Genomic DNA, 15,727 nt, shown 5'->3' with positions numbered 1-15,727 from the left:
CCTGTAAGCAACAGCTGCTGTGACAAACACACCCTCCGTGCATACCCAAGCTGTTACTCCCTGCAGGCTGTCAGGTGTGCTGTGTTACAGGACGCATCGCACCGGGATCAGGGAGAGGGCTCTGCAAGTGACCTCCGAGGGACTGGAAAGCCAGCTCTGGCCGCACAGCAAGGACTGCCTTTGTCGGAGGACTGTTGTGTTGGACATGGTGCCAGTGAGCCCAGAGCTTGGTGACAGCATCTCGGCACACGGCACAGGCGTGGAAGTCTGTGGCTTCTCCCCGGCATACGCTTAACTTTTAGTAAGTGTTGCTGAAGTGTCCTCTGGCTGGGGATGCTGAGAAGTCTGGCTCAGAGCTGCCTGTGAGGCCTGGGCTTTAGCCTAAAGCCGGTGAGTTAAAAGTAGGAGAAAGCGCTTGAGAAGGACAGGCAGCAATGGGGCAGCGTGCAGCTGGTCTGTGCACTGCGACGGCACGCTCTGGGGCAGTCCCTGTTCAAGGCAAAGGAAGGGGGGTGCTGTGGTGGAGGAAGCTAAAACAGAGCTGGAGAAGCTCATGGGGCAGAGGATCTGCAGCCTGGTGCATTGAGTACACCTGGGCGCTGGACCCTGCTGGCTCTCACAGATTTTATTGTGCTGGGGAGCAACTCCCTTGCGCCACACACATCCTGCAGCATCCTCCCCGTGAGCCCCGGCTAGGAGCCTGCTCTAAGCACGCTGCCGAAGCTGGGGTGACTTTAAGCCATTTTTTTTGGTCATCCTGACCCTGAGGGCCCTCTGTAACTCAACATTCAAAAAAAACCCCGTGGGTTATTTCTGATGCACGTGTCACAGTGGTATCCAGACACCAGCCCGACATTGCAGGGGGACACCGAGGAAGATTCTCCCACCACTGTCAGGGCCAAGGGGACTGTGGCTGCCTCCCCCTGCTGTCACCTCGAGCCTGTCTTTGTGCCCACATTGGAGGGGGTGTTACTGCTGTGCTGTTGCGAAGGAGGAGCTGGGGTCTGGGCACTTTGGCCTCCCAGCAGAGGGCTGCTGGGGCTGGCCATGCTTCTCTCAGCCGTCCAGTGTGGGGCTGGCTGGCAGCAGTGATAAACATGTCCCCTGTCCTAGCCATATGGCTGAAGGACACCAAATGGCAGTAGCATGCTGCAGCCCTAGCCCTGCTCTGTGCCTTCGTCCTCTGCCTCCATCCTCCCAGGGCTGAGGCCCACAGAGCGCGCGTGGCCCAGCAGCGTGTCGGGGACGCCAGCGCATCCCTTGTGCCGTCCAGTCCAGGCGTGCAGATGCTCATGGACTGGACTGGGGGAGCCCTCTCGTGGCCAAAGTGCCGAGGAATATGGCTGGAATGAGGAGTCCGGCTGGAATGAAGAGTCCAGCTGGGCCGAGGAGTCCGGCAGGGCCGAGCTTTGCATGGCGGCACCAGAAGCCACGTCCAGGCCTCGCCACGACCCCGGGCCCAGCAGCTCTCCCTGCTCCCAGGGCTGGGCAGGATGCTGCTGCCTCCTTGGTGCTGCTCTGCCGGGGGCTACCCCAGCCCCTTCCCCAGGGTGCAGGTTGCAGCTTCCCCGGGAGGCCAGCTGGGGATGGGGACTCAGACAGTGCCTCCCACTGCCCGGTGAGCGTCCCCGAGCCTGGGCCCATACCCTGGGCTGGTCCCGTGGAGGCTGCTCCAGCCCCATGAGTCCCCTGGGAGCACTGGCAGGACCCCGCACGGAACTGACCCAGCCCTGGGGTGTCCCCGGGGGGGACAGGGACCTGCCCGTGTGTCCTTGCAGTGGGATGGGGGACAAGGTGTGGTGTCCCCTCAAGGGGACAGGGACCTGCCCATGCGTCCCCGTGATGGGATGGCTGCTCTTGCATCCCAGAGGTGGGCAAGGCTCTGGGCCCCATGGGAGGCAGTTGCTAGTGCACAAGTCCCCGTCATGGCACGGGGACTGAGCCACGTCCTTGTCACAGGGCAGGCACTGGGCTGCGCAGCGCTGTGCCGGGACAGGGAGCAGCCACGTCCCCACTGTGGGGCAGGGTCCCCAGACAGTCAAGGGGACAGAGCGTTGTGGCTCTTACCGCCGGCTGTTGTCTCCGTGCAGTGGGACCAGCTGCTCTGCTGCCCCTCAGTCAGACCTGATGGTTGGGGTGTCCCCAACCCACAAAGCCCACCTGGGGTGGGCACATGGGGTGCAGAGAAGGAGGGCGGGGGGGAACATGTGGGACCAGAACATCACCATGGCCATGACATCTCAGAAGAGGTGCAATGTGGGGGCAGTGCATGTTGCACCACCCTGCACAGCCGTTCCCACGCCACCATTCCCCAGAGGAAGGAAGAGACCCCGCTGATTTTCCAAGTCTTTATTGTAAATAAAGTCTGCGACATTGCAGGAGGCGTCCCGGGGGCCGGGTGACGCGCACCCAGCGGGTCCCACCAGCTCCCTGGCGCGTGCGAAGCGGGAGCGCGGGCACGAGGCGAGGTGCGGCCGGCGGGGGGGGGCCAGGCCGAGCGCAGGGAGGGCCGGGTAGCGCGAGCGAGGCGGTGCGGGGTGGCTGGCGGGCAGCAGCGGGCCGGGGGCTTGCTGCCGGCCCCAGGGCTTCTCCTGGCATCAGCTGGGCCGGGGCTGTTCGACTGGGCCTGCTGGGGGTCGGGGGGGGGGGGGGGCTCGGGAAGCACCGGGTGCCACCCCCCCCACTTTTTCTCCCCTAGTCTGGCCCTCCCCGGCGCATGAGCGGCACTGCTTGACTGTACGGCATTAAAATCATTGAGAAAAAAAATATTTATATATATTTATATATTAATGTCCCCCAAACCAGTGACGAATGTGGCTTCTTGCTGTGAAAGTGGCAGCAGAGGAGGGCCATGGCCCCCCCCCCCCCACCCCCCAGGGCCTGGGGAGGGGGTGTCCCCTCACAGCGGGGATCACCCCACCACTGCAGCCATGACAGCTTTGGGGACAGTGTGGTGACAGAGATGGTGATGGGGGAGGACGGAGGGGACAGGGAGGGGTCCAGATCCAAATACCCCTGCCCTTCACCCCCATGCCCCTCAGCCCCAGCCCCAGGGCACCCACCTGCGCTCACACCCGGAGGCTAAGGCACGTGAGGGGCCACCACCGCAGCTGAGGCCATGGAAGTCTGGTCACCCCCCGTCATGTCCTGCGGTACCCCCACACTGGCCCACCCCATAGGGCTGGGGACGTGGGGACAGCAGGCACGCTGCTGGCCCTGGGTGGGGGACCACAGCCGGCGATGCTTGAGCCAGCACAGCTGAGGCACCCTTGCGTGCTGTGGGCTCTCACAGCACACCAGGGGACTCCAGCCCTAGGTCACCCCCCCAGGCACCCACCCTCCCCTGCCTCCAGGGGATGACAGCGGGGACCTCCCCCTAGTACCGAGTGTCACCAGTGCTCTGAGGGGCCCGTGGAGGCCCCGAGTGCTCTGTGGGGTTGTGGTTTGGGGGGGACACCTCATGCAGGGCACCTTGGGGACAGGAGGTGGGTGACACGTCCCCCCCCCGCCAGCCACGACAGTGACATGTGGCACATGCGCTGTGCCTGACATGGGGACCGCTGACAGGGGTGGGGTGACACTGCCCTGGGCTCACCCTGTACCTCAGCACCTGAGTGTGGCCCCTTGCCCTCCCCCGTGCCCCCATTTTGGGGTTCACCTGTCAGGGCTGGCGAGGTGGGGGGAGGGCACATGACACAGGGAGAGCCTGGCACCCATGGGTGCTGGACCCCAGTGCTGGGGACAGGAGGCAGGAGGGTGCAGCCATGAAATGGGGTAAGAAGCGGACGAAACTGGGGGGGGGGGGGGGGGGACAGAGGGGGGGTTGCACACCTACTGCACATCCAGGGGGCTGCTTTTTGGGTCCCACAGCTGGGGGTGCAGACCCAGCCCCTGGGTTGCAGGGGTGGTGGGGGACAGGCCCTGCTCTGGGGCGGGGAAGGGGGGGGAAAGACAAACGGGCCTGATAGTGGGAGATACTGGCCTGGAACTGGGGGATTCGGCCCCCAAAGCTGGAAGATGCTGATGTGGGTTTGGGGGGGAGGAGTCCCAGCCCCACCCCCCCAGAGCCATGCGGGTTTGGGGGCTCCTGGCACGGCCCCCCCCAGGTACATTCATCGCGGTGCCATGAGTGAGTCCAGCCCCGGGGGGCCTGGACATTCGTGGTGGTGCGGCAGAGGTCGAGGAGAGGGGTTCCCGCAATCAGGCCCCCCCCTGTGCTCTCCTCCCTCCTCAGGCGGACTCCTGGCAGCTGCGCCCCCTTTAATTGCTGTTAATTAGGCGCTGGAGGGGGGGCGCGAGGCACGGAGGCCCCGCTCAGGTCCCCCCGGACCTGCAACACAGAAGTGAGGAGCGCTTTAGTGTGGGGGTGCGACACAGGGGGCGGCGGGGGGTGGGGGACACAAGGGACACTGAGCCCAAAAGAGCCAGCACCGGGGGGGGGCCGCTGCCAGGGCCCCGCTCGCCTGCTGCGGGCACCCGGCGAGTTTATTCCCAGGGCTGGTCCCCCCCCCCCTTGGCTGGCTCTTTGAAGCTATGGGGGGGGCCACAGAGATGGAGACAGCACAGGGGCAGCCGGACACACAGCGACACGGACAGACGGGCCCATGGCAGCAGTCCCGGCCCGGGGACGGAGGTCCCGTGCCGCTGGGCCGCCGGTGCCTGACGGTGACGAGGAGACGACGGGGGGACAGGCGGCGGGGGCTACACTCCCTGCTGTGCTGGGTCGTACCTTCCTCGACGGATGTTCCTGGGGGCGGCGGGGGGAGAGGACAGGAGCGTCAGTGTCCCCCCCATGTCTCCCCTCCTTCATTTTGTGTCCCCTCCTCCGCCACTGCCCCCTGACCCATGACACCCCCTGGTTCCATGGGCAGCAGCCATAGCCCCGAGCACGTAGGGGTGCTGGTGCCCGAGCACACAGCGGGACAGGGCTGGGGGGAGCCCCCCCGGGACCCCGCACCTGGGGACAGACGGGCAGGACACAGCTGGGGTCGGGGTGACAGCGAGGTCCTGGTGCCGCATGCAGGCAGGGCCAGGGGGCAAAGGGGACACAGGGACAGGGGCACCAGGCATCCTCGCATCCCCAAGGGATGGCACCAGGGCCACCTTTCCCACTGCCATGCTGGGAGATGAGGAGGAGCATGCGGCATCTGCTTACTTAAATCCCCAGCCAGTCCCTCCTAGGACAATGGCAGCCACCAGCACGGCCCCAGCGATGGAGCCAATAATGATATTGGTGCCACTGGGACCTGGGTCAGGGAGAAGAGGACAGGGACACAGGTCAGCGGGGACAGGGCCACGGGGCACCCTGGGGACCCAGCTGTGCCCAGCTGAGGCGCAGTCCTGGGATGGAGGGGGGAGGGAGCTGGGGACACGGTGGGAGCCCCCGTGCAGCGCGCACTGACCCTTGTATCGCTCCGTCTCGCCTGTGGGCTTTGGCTCGGGGATGGGGTCATAGACACTGCAGTCCTTCCCCGTCCACTCGGGCTGGCAGATGCACTTGCCCTCATTGCTGCAGACCTGTGAGGGGACAGCGTCAGCACCCTGCAAAGACCCCGCGCACCCCTGGGAGCCCCCCCTCCTCACCCCATGGTCAAAACAGATCTTCCCGTCCCAGCTGCCGGGACAGGAGCTGAAGTTAAAGGCTGTCACTGGAAGGCATTTATGGTCAAGACACAGCATGCTGGGCCCGCAGGGCGTCCCGTCCTCCACGTAGCTCAGGTCCGAGCCGTCCACCAGCTGCACGTGGCCGCCCCTGTGGGAGGGCAGTGAGTGGGTGACGCAGGGACCCCCAGGCCCCACGGTGGCCCCAGCCCCGTGCCCGCAGTGGCACCCACCTGCAGTCCACGTAGCGGTTTTGATGGAAGAAGGTCATGGTGGCAATCTCGCCGCTGAGCTCGCCCAGCCGGGGAGCACCCGAGATGTTGGCGCAGAGGAGGAAGCCGCAGAGCACATCCCTGCAAGGCACGGGGGGCGATGGCACCAAGGGGGACGCGTGGCAGGTGGGGGGGCATGGGTGGGGGGCTCGCTCACTGCTTGTTGCACTGCATCCAGCCCGAGTCCTCGCGCCCGCAGTTGCCCCTCTCGGTCCCCTCCACGTTGAGCTTCTCATAGCAGAAACGCTCTGCTGAGCCTGGAAGAAAGCAGGCGTCACCCATTTGCCCCCGGTTTCTCACCCCCAGCAACTCCCCCGCTGCAGGGGATGGGGCACGGGGCGCTCCTCTGAGCACCCTGGTGCTTTCTGCAAAGACATCGCCACCCCGCGCTCCCTGATGGGCACAGGGTATGGTGCGGGCAGGGCACTTACTGCGACCCCACAGCGCGTTGCACTGCCGGTCTCGGGTTTTGCAGCGCCCACCGTAGCATCGGCCCTGGGGAGCAGGGAGCGGTGTCATGGCATGACTGGCACCCACGGGTGAGCACCCAAGGAGGTGGCTTGGGCAGTGCAGGGTGACAACCCTGGGTGCATGTGCTTGGGGCACACGGCCCCGGAAACACAGCCTCAATTGCACGAGCACAGGGATGGCTTGCACGGCACAAGGACCCGTGCACACAGAAGGTTTGCAGCGCACGGGGACCATGCCTGCAGGCACACATGCACAAGGAAGACTTGCGCGACATAAGGGCCATCTCTGCTGATGCACACACATGGGAAAACCTGCGGGGTACGGGGACCACGACTGCATGCACAGGGAAGGTGCGCGGCACAGGGACCATGGCTGCAGGTGCGCACACACAGCTGTACAGGCACGGATGACCCCATGCACTGGGGGGGCTCGCACAGCCCAGGGACCAGAGCTGCAGTGGGGTCCTGCTCTCCCCAGTGCATGCACCCCATGCACTGCAGCTGCCAGCACCGATGCCGGAGCCCACGGGATGTGCCCGAGCCCCCGGCCACGTCCCACGGGGCAGACTCACCTGCTCGTTTTCGCAGAAGTAGCCATCCAGCTTGTGGAGGTTAGGGGGACACTGGGGGTGGGCAAAGAAGAGGGGTAAGGCCGTGAGCCCCCTTGAGGCCCCACAGCCCCGCTCCGTCCACGCCAGCCTGAGTCCTCACCTGGCTCGAGTCCCCAGTGCAGGTCTCGGGGATGTCGCACTCGTTCACGGCCTCCCGGCAGGACACGCCACGCGGCTCATACTGTGCAGGGGAAGGCACACGCGTCGGCACAGAAACCCCCGCGGCCCCCAGCGACTTCGTGCGCCGCAGGACACAGCCCCCGCCGCCTGCCCCGCACCTTGCAGCCCTTGCAGCACAGCCCGTCGCTGCACATGGCGTCGTGGGTCAGCGTGCACTTCTTGCAGCAGTTGCCTCCGCTCTTGGCGCATTCCTGCCGGGGCCGGTGGCGAGCGTGTGAGCCCGCTGCCGGCCCTGCTGCTCGCCGCCGGCCCCCGGCCCCGCTCACCGCCAGCGAGCCGCAGTCGCACTCCTCGCCCGCCTCCACGAAGCCGTTGCCGCACTCCGGAGGGTCCAGGAGCTGCCAGGGAGAGTGACTGCTGCAGCCGGGGGCATGCGGCGGGTGCTGGGCACAGCACTCCCACCCCCAGCGTCCCCAGGGGGGTGTGAGCCCCCCGGCACCCCAAAAGGGCTCTGCATCCCCAGGAACGGCAGGACCTGCCGACCTCTCACATTTTGCAGGCAATTTTGCAGCTCAATCGGTCAATTAAGAACCAGAGCTGGAGCCAGCACCATTACCTCGCGCGTCACAGGGCTGGGGCAGCCCACAAGCCCCAGGGGACCCCCTGACCCTCCCCAGCATTGCTCACCCCCATTTTGCACCCACCCCCGTGCCAGGCCCGCTACCTTCAGGGGCTTGTTGAAGAGGCAGCTGCCGCCGCCGTCCTGCAGGAACTGGTTGTACTCGTCGATGCTGCAGCGGGAAAACTTCCGTGGGAGGTAGTACCTGCGGCAGGGGGAGGCGGTGAGCCCGGGGGACGCCAACCCCAGGCAGCATCTCCCCGCAGGGTGCCGTGGAGCGGGCTGCCCAAAGCCAACGGGTCCATGCAGGGACGCAGCCCCCTGACGGGCACTCACCCTGTGTCCTCCATGATACAGCCCAGCCACGCGTCGGGACACCGGCAGTCCCCTGTGAGGAGAGAGGAGAGGAGCTGCATCCCCTGGCAGCCCCCGGGGCTGGCACCCCGTGCCTCCCGCCCGGCGGGTACCTGCCGAGGTGCGGTGCTTGTTCCACATCATGCCCACGTTCTGCCCCAGCGTCTGTGCCAGCGTCACAGCCATGGCCGCCACGTTGCCGTACTGCGCGGGAGGGACAGCGGGGTCACGGGGGGGGGACCCCTCGACCAGCCTACCCGCCTGCTTTCCTCACCCACCTCATTGACCCCCCCGCCGCGGCCGGGAGAGCAGATGCCCCCCACGAAGGCGGTGCCGCTGCGGCTGCTCTGAAACGTCCGTCCCCTGCAAGGGTGAGGGAGGAGGTGATGGGCAAAGCGGCCGCCGGCTCCCGGCCCCAGGGGAGGCGGTGTGGCTGCAGTGCTCACGAGAAGAGGTGGACGGTGTCGCTCTGCTCCGGCATCGCCTCGCGCCGGTACTTCATGAACTCGTTCAGTGTCTCCAGCGAGTCCTCCTCCATGCGGATCCGGTCCTCGGAGGCCCACGTCTCCATGGCCACCAGCACGATGCGGGTGTTGAGCTGCTCCTTGTAGATCTGCGCGGGCGAGAGGACGGCGCTGGGGACAAACCCATGGGGGGCCAGGGACGAACCCACCAGGGACAACCCCGCTCTCACCATGTCGGCCAGGTTGACCACGGACTTGGCGAAGTTGCTGGTGAGGACCACAGACTTGCGGAGCTGCAGGAACTGGGGGGAGTGGAGGTGAGGAGGGCTGGGGCCGGCCCACGCTGCCCGCTCTGCTCGGCTCCTCTCGGCCCGGTGCTTACCAGCTGATGGTCGTTCACCACCGCCAGCTCGATGTACTTGGTCTCGCTGTGAACCGTGTGCTGCGCTCGTCGCACCTGCAAGCAGGAGCCAGGAGCTGAGCCACTCCCCACACCCCGTGGGGATGCATGGGGCAGGACTGGCCCCGTGGAGCCTCTCGCTTTCAGGGAGAGTGCAGTGAATGGGATTTTTGAGCCCTGTTTTGCGGCTCAAGGTACATTTGGGAAGCACTGGCATCATCCTACTGACAGCTGGCAGGATGGACCTGGGGACTGACACCCCATCGCGCCCCAGCTGCAGCCTCTCTGGTGGCTCCCAAGGGGGCTCCTGTGCAGGAGCAGCATCCCACAAACACGTCTCCAGCACCCACAAACCAGCTCTGGCTGTGCCACGAGCGAGCAGCCACCTCAGAGATGCTGAGCGGGCAGCCGGAGCCTGGCTGGGGCTGAGCATCCCCATCCCCTGCCCGGTGTCCTCCACCCTGTGCCCACAGCCCTGCCACCCTCGCTTGCCTGCCGCCGCCGCCGCAGCTTGGGTAAACTGTCGGAGATGTAGTGGTCCAGTGCAGCGAAGAGGCAGCCTGGAGGGAAGGCAGAGAGCTGGCGGTGTGCGGGATGAGGGCACTGCCCTGCGTGCTCGGGAACAGCAGGGGGCACAGGCGCAGTGGCACGGATGCCAGCCCTCAGGAGCGAGCGTGGTGCTCACCTGGCTGGGCGCAGCTCGGAGTGCGCTGGATGACGTGTGGCCGAAGGCCCTGCGGTGGGGAGAGGAGTGTCACCAACACCCAACGGCCCCCGCTCTCCAGCTCCCTGTGTCCCCTGACACCCCTGACCCACAGCCGGACCCTACAATGGGGAAACTGAGGCAGGGGCGAGCTCACCTGCCCGTGCTCAGCGCCCGCCTGGGGTTCGATCAGGTACGTGTCCCTGCCATCCGAGAAGACACCGCTGCAAAGGAAGCCCAGAGGTGTAAGAGGGTGCTGGCGGGGTGTAGCAACCCCTCGAAACATCCGTTTTGACCCAAATCACGGACGCGGGATACTCACTGCAGGCCCTGGCAGCTGGAGAGCGCCGCGAAGGAACGGGGCCGGCCGCGCACCCGGCCCTGGTAATAACAGTGCTCCCCGGCACCCTGCGAGAGCCAGGAGAGGCCGCTGAGCCCATGGGGCCTGTGCTGCCTCTGCGGCACGGGGAGCTCCGTGCGACGGGCAGGGCCAGCACCAGTCGCCCGAGGAGCTATTTCTGGAAATCCCATTTGTCTTTTTCACACCGCCTCTGCTGGAGCCGTGCTGCTCCCTGCAGCCACCGGCCCCGCTCGGACCCCCCCACGGCAGCGATGGCACTGCTGGGCCCCATCCTGCCCATCGCAGGTGGTTGCACCCATCGCTGGTGTCCCCTGGGGTTCGCTGCCTTCCCGGCCCAACGCCCGAGCAGGCACCACCACGGTCCCAGAGCAGGGCTGTGAGCGTGGCAATGCGCTGAACCGTGCCAGGGGCAAGCGGGGAGCCCATTGCGGCAGTGCCCACAGGATGCGTGTCCCTGCGTCATCTGCTGGGGCAGTGCCCGGACACCCGGTGCTGGGCACAGAGGCACCATGAGGCTGCCCAGGTGGAGCCACCCATGGCCATCATCCATGAACCGAGGGCTGCATCGGGCAGATCGGCGCTCACAGCCCGGCATGGAACCGTGGGCGCTGTGGTGCTGCTTGGCACGGCGCGGCACGGTGCTTACTGTGCTGTGGCTGCTGTTCTTGCCCGTGCCAACGTGCCGCTCCACGTAGTGTGAGGCAAGGAGGTGGCTGCGGGGAAAAGCAGAGGGGTGAGAGGCCGCAGGGCAGCAGGCAGGAGGAGGACGGGGATGGCTGTGCCCCTGCCCCATGCACCCTCATCCTCTGGCACGCACCCACGTGCCACCCCGTGCACCCGGCATCGCCTTGGTGCAGGAACCCCGCAGTTTGGGAAACCCAAGGCCTGCGGCCCCCTAGCTATGGCGCTGGCTCCTCTTACATCCCCTCTCCCTCTGGAGCGCAGCTCTGCCCATGGCCAAGCAGGCTCAGGGCTCCGTTACTGGAGCTGGGACAGCTCCGAGCGACTCCATCAAATATTAAGGACGCCTGTGCCAGCACGCCGAGCGGCACACGCTGTGCCAGGCACACGCTCCCAGCAGACACGGTGAGGACATTCACCTGTCCCCTTTCCCCGAGTGCCAGGGGGCACCAAGATGCCACTGCTTCTGCACCCCGTCCCTCTCGTGGGGGCAGTGGCGGCCCCACAGCGGTCCGTTCCCCCCCCCCAGGACACTTACTGGTTGAGCTCGAGGTCGAGGGTGAAGGCTGAGCCGAAGGCACGCACCACGAAGCTCACCTGTGCCAGGTGCACCCCCTGCAAGAGAGTGGCAGCAGTGAGGCATGGATGGCCCCGTGTGCCCGGTGCCGGGAGAAATCCCATTGGAATCGTGAAAAATCACAGCCGGGTCTGAGCAGAGCAGAGAGTGTTTGCATGGCAGTGTGGGAATGAGGAGCAGCTGATGTGCCTGCTGCCACCCCAAGCCAGGATCTGGCCTTAAACCCGTCACAGATCTGGTGTCACACCAAGGAGCGCAGCGGCCGTTTTGGCGCCTTGGTCCCACGGCAGCTGGGCTGGCACAGGGACGCCTCCGGCCGACGTCGCCGTCACGTGTTGCGCACCGCAAGCCCCGCCGTGAGATCACCAGCAGCCCCCGGCCCCCCCATGCCAGGCAAGGACCACACGCCACAACGCAGCACGGCATCGCTCCGACAGCCCCGCTCGCGGTGCCCCAAGAGCCTGCGCCCACGAGTGCCCGGCACCGAGCCCTGCCCTGATGAAGGGTGCAGGCACCAAAAGCAGCCGAGGCTCCCACCTGGAGCTGATGAAGACTTTTCTGATTTTTACCTAAAGAAAAAAATAATAATCCCTAGACCTCAATCATGTGGTCTCTGAAGGTGTTCTTTCAATTAAAAAAAAAAAAAAGTAAAGGAAATCATCATTTTTTCACCCAAAACTTCACTAGCTGTGACCCAAGCTGCCCATGGTCTGAGTGCTGGGAGCGCAGCATCTCGGAGCAGCAGCGCTGGGGACCAGCGTGTCACCGAGCAGCATTTTGGCGGAAGCCACTGCTGCTCCCGCAGCCCGGCCGGACATCGCCAAACCCACCCCAGGATGCCAAGGTGCCAAACTCCTCCGAGCTGGTAACTGGACACCGGTGGCTGGGGGGGAGCCGCCTTCGCCCTGCCCGGGGCTGCCAGAGCTCAGCCCCCAGCCCTGCCTGGGCTGCAGCAGCCCGGGCTCAGCGTGCGGAGCTGGTGCTTCACCCGCCCTGCGGCGCCCGCCGCTCGTGACCTAATTCCTGCGAGCGGCAGCGTGCCGGAGGCGGGAGCCGCGCTCTGCAGCGCCCGGCTGAGACCTGGCAAACTCCTCGCGTGGGTGAGGGGCCGCCCGGTGGCTCCTCACCTCCGGCCCCCACCATGCCCCAAAGCACCCTCGCCTCCGACACGCGGCTGTCACTCGCTGTCCCCGTGTGTCCCACGGGAGCCAACGCTCGCCCCCGCTGCCATGGCCCTGAGCCACCTGCCAGCCCCTGGGCTTTGCCCCCCAGGGGAAGCTACAGCAAGGAGAAGCCGAATCGTCAGGATGTGCTTCTCCCGTGGTTTTTGGGGTGAAAGCCCCCGTTATCTGCTTTGCTGAACCAAAAAGCTGTGACTGCAGCATGGGTCAGGGGCACAGTGCCAAAACCAGCAGGGACAGCTGCTCCTTGGCCACCAGTGGGTGTCCCTGCACCGCCGGGCGCATGGGCAGCAGCATTGGCACCGTGTCCTGCCCAGGGTGCGGGAGAGAAGCAGCCGGAGGTTAAGCTGGAAGCCAAAATCGAAGTGCTGGGTGATGGCCCCGGCACCTCCAGCTCCGCAGAGGGAAGGTGATGCCCCCTTTGGGGCTGGCAGACCCGGTGCGGGGTCCCCCTGTTGTCTCCCACCCCTTCCCCACCGAGGGGGTCTCTGGGCTGCAGGGGCCGTGCCCAGGGCGCCCCAACCCCAGGCTGCCAGCAGAGCTGCTGCCCTGCCAGGTGCTGCACCAAGGGCACCCGGAGCAGGAGCCACCAGGTGCCAGCCATCCATGGGCACAGCTCGGCACGGGGTGACAGGGACATGGGATGGCCCCACTGGCCCCTTTGCCACCACAGAGCAGCCACGCAGCGTCCCCAGAGCTGATCCCGGGAGGGGACGTCCCGGCCACGGATGACATTGAACCGAGACCGTGTCCTTCAGCGGGCCAAGCAGTGCAGATGGAAGCAGCGTGCAGGGGCTCTGCCGGTGCTGGGACCCATGGCAGCACCCAACCCTGTCTCCTGGGGCCTGTGGCCACGCTGCCCGCCCCACGGCCGCGCTTCCTCACGCCTCTGCTTAATGCCTCCCAAAAAACCACCAGCGCCGGCGGTGCTGCAGCCGTCCCCTGGTGATTCTTCCCCCCCTCCGTGACATCCTCACCGTTAGGAGGTTTTACTTAATGCCAAGCTTAAATCACCTTCGCTGCAATTTAAGCCCATTATTTCTCCTTTTATCCAGCAAGGATGTGGGGAATCGATTATTGCTGGTCTCTGCGGCGGCCGCCTCTTTGAAAGCTTCCCCCTGTGCAATGGGCTCTCACCGGCTCCCCGAAATGCAGCTGCCCCCTGGCTCCAGGCAAAGCGGCCGTGTCCGAGCGTGACCGCCTGCCTGGCATGGTTTGGGGCTGGCAGGATGAGGGTCGATGGCCGGCATGGTCATGCCGTGGGGCCACGGCTCCAATTTGGGGCCACGGCTCCTGTTTGGGGCCACGGCTCCGGCTCCGAGCAGCGAGCCCATCCATTATGCATGAGCCCTGCCAGCGTGCTGCCCTTCAATCTCTCCTAACGCCCGCACGCGCACCTCCGGTACCGAGGTTTAATGGAAGCCATCAGGGCCTCGCCAGCCGGGGGGAAGGCGGCGGTGGCACGGCCACGGGGCCGCTCGTGGCCGCGTGCGGCTGTGCCTGACCGCGAGGGCAGCGGGAGCCGCCACGGGCGCCGGTACCACGGGAGCAGCCCTCGTGCCCGCGGGGCCCCCAGCCCCAGCCTGAAAGAGAGCGGAGGGGGGATGCGGTTCACTTACAGGGCCTCCTCCTCCTCCTCTAGGCTCATTCCTGACCCTGGTGTCCAGCTGATGCTTCTGGACTTCTCCTCCTGAGCTCTGCCCCACTAACCTGCTGGGGTGGGTGATTTCGGAAACAACCCGCCCGTCCTGCCATCCGGCCCGCGGGAGCCTCCGCTGCGGAGCGCCGGCGTGCGCGGCGGGACCTGCGGGCGAGGAGAGGGTCGGTGGCGGGGGGACGCGGGTGGGCTGCCGTGGGGACACGTCCTGGGGGGGGACCCGAGGCCGGGCTGCGTCCCAGCGGGGACATGTCCCCAAGGGGGGGACACGGAGGGCTGGCGTGGGGACGTGTCCCGGGGTGGGGGGCACAGGGGGGACCCGAGCATGGCGCTGTGCCCGGGAGGGGACACCCGGGGCGCCAGGTACACGGCGGGGGACGCGGAGGGGACGCTCCGGAGGCCCTGGGGAGGACGGTCCGTGCTGGCGGGGACACCCAGGGGACACGGGGCTGGGAGAGCGACGGGTCCCGGAGGGGACAGGGAGGGGGACACCGGGAACGGCTCCGCAGCCGGAGCAACGCGGCCGGGGGCCACCTCCTGGGGGGTCACCGGGGGAATAGGGGGGGGGACACGAGCGGGGCCGGTCCCGGGGCCCCCCCGCGAGCAACCGGGCCCGGGGGGGGGTCGGGGCCCGCCGGGGGCAGCGGGGGCCGGGGGGGGGTCGGGGCCCGCCGGGGGCAGCGGGGGCCGGGGGCGGCGGGCCCGGGGCCCCTCCCGCGCGGCTGCGGGGCGGCGCTGCGGAGAAATGTGTCGATGCAGCAAAAAAGCCCGCAGCGGCGGCGGGGCCGGGACCGGGAGCGGGGCCGGGAGCGGGAGCGGGGCCGGCACCTACCTGCCCGCGGCGTGAGCGAGAGGAGCGCGGCCAGCAGCCAGCTCCGCAGCGGGCTCATGGCTCCCTCATAATCCGCCCGCGGCGCTCCGGGCTCTGCCGCGCCGGGCGGCCCCGCGGCACCGGGCTCCCTCCGGCCCCTCCTCCGCCCGGGCCGGGCATGGGCGGCGGCGGCGGCGGGGCCGAGCGGGGCCGAGCGGGGCCGAGGGAGCGGCCGCGGCCCCGTGCGCGCCGCCCCCGCCACCTGCACGCGCACTGCACCGGGCCCCGCCGCTCCCGCCCCCGCCGGCACCGGCGCCGGCACCGGCACCGGCAGGGCCCGCCCCGGGCCCGCCCCGCCGCGCCCCGCCCCCGCCCCCCGCCTGCCGCAGCGCCGCGGCCCCCCCCCGGCATTGCAGCGCGGGACCGGGCGGCACCGGAGCCCCCCCGGCAGCACCGGGCCCCGAGCCCCCGCCGGTAGCAAATGGGAGCCGCGACCGGAGCCACGGCAGCGCTTACGGCCCCCCCGCAGCCCGTACCGAAGCCCCCAATCGGTACCAACCCCCCCCCCCCGTCGGTACCGGAGCCTCCAGCCAGTAAGGGAGCCCCCAGCCGGTACCAGGTGCCCCCCAGCCACTACCGGAGCCCCCACCGGTATCAAATCAGAGCTGGTACCAGAGCCCCGCCAGCCCTTACGCACCCCCCCGAAGCCTGTACCAAAGCCCCCAGTCGGTATCACCCCCCCCAGCCTGTATCAGTCCCCCCCCTCCAGCCGGTACAGGAGTCCCCAGCCAGTACCGGAGTCCCCAGCGGGTACCAGAGTCCCCAGCCAGTACCGTAGCCCCCCA

General features: G+C 67.5%; 1 protein-coding gene across 5 annotated transcripts; it reads right to left on the bottom strand.

Moving 5' to 3' along the window:
* Positions 1–2,334: 2,334 nt before the first annotated feature.
* ADAM11 (ADAM metallopeptidase domain 11) lies at positions 2,335–15,123 on the bottom strand. Of its 5 annotated transcripts, XM_083808865.1 has the most exons (27): positions 14,904–15,122; positions 14,034–14,218; positions 11,195–11,271; positions 10,622–10,688; positions 9,937–10,022; positions 9,772–9,838; positions 9,597–9,645; positions 9,404–9,471; positions 8,894–8,968; positions 8,742–8,813; positions 8,494–8,660; positions 8,326–8,410; positions 8,161–8,251; positions 8,030–8,081; positions 7,799–7,898; positions 7,401–7,472; positions 7,233–7,325; positions 7,055–7,135; positions 6,916–6,966; positions 6,305–6,368; positions 6,031–6,130; positions 5,835–5,954; positions 5,584–5,752; positions 5,403–5,517; positions 5,156–5,246; positions 4,730–4,747; positions 2,335–4,330 (listed from the first exon to the last, which is right to left on the bottom strand). In XM_083808865.1, the coding sequence occupies exons 1-27, from the start codon at positions 14,959–14,961 to the stop codon at positions 4,315–4,317; spliced, it is 2,289 nt and encodes a 762-aa protein (XP_083664991.1). In that variant the 5' UTR covers positions 14,962–15,122; the 3' UTR covers positions 2,335–4,314. The 5 variants fall into 5 exon arrangements, with proteins under 5 accessions (XP_083664991.1, XP_083664992.1, XP_083664988.1 ...); XM_083808866.1 differs by lacking the exon at positions 5,156–5,246; XM_083808864.1 differs by lacking the exon at positions 2,335–4,330 and having other exon boundaries at positions 4,558–4,747; positions 14,904–15,121.
* Between the last annotated feature and the right edge of the window lie 604 nt (positions 15,124–15,727).

Source organism: Anser anser (assembly GCF_964211835.1).
Source record: "Anser anser genome assembly, chromosome: 23".
NCBI classification, from domain to species: domain Eukaryota; kingdom Metazoa; phylum Chordata; class Aves; order Anseriformes; family Anatidae; genus Anser; species Anser anser.
This window is presented reverse-complemented; position numbering and strand designations above follow the sequence as displayed.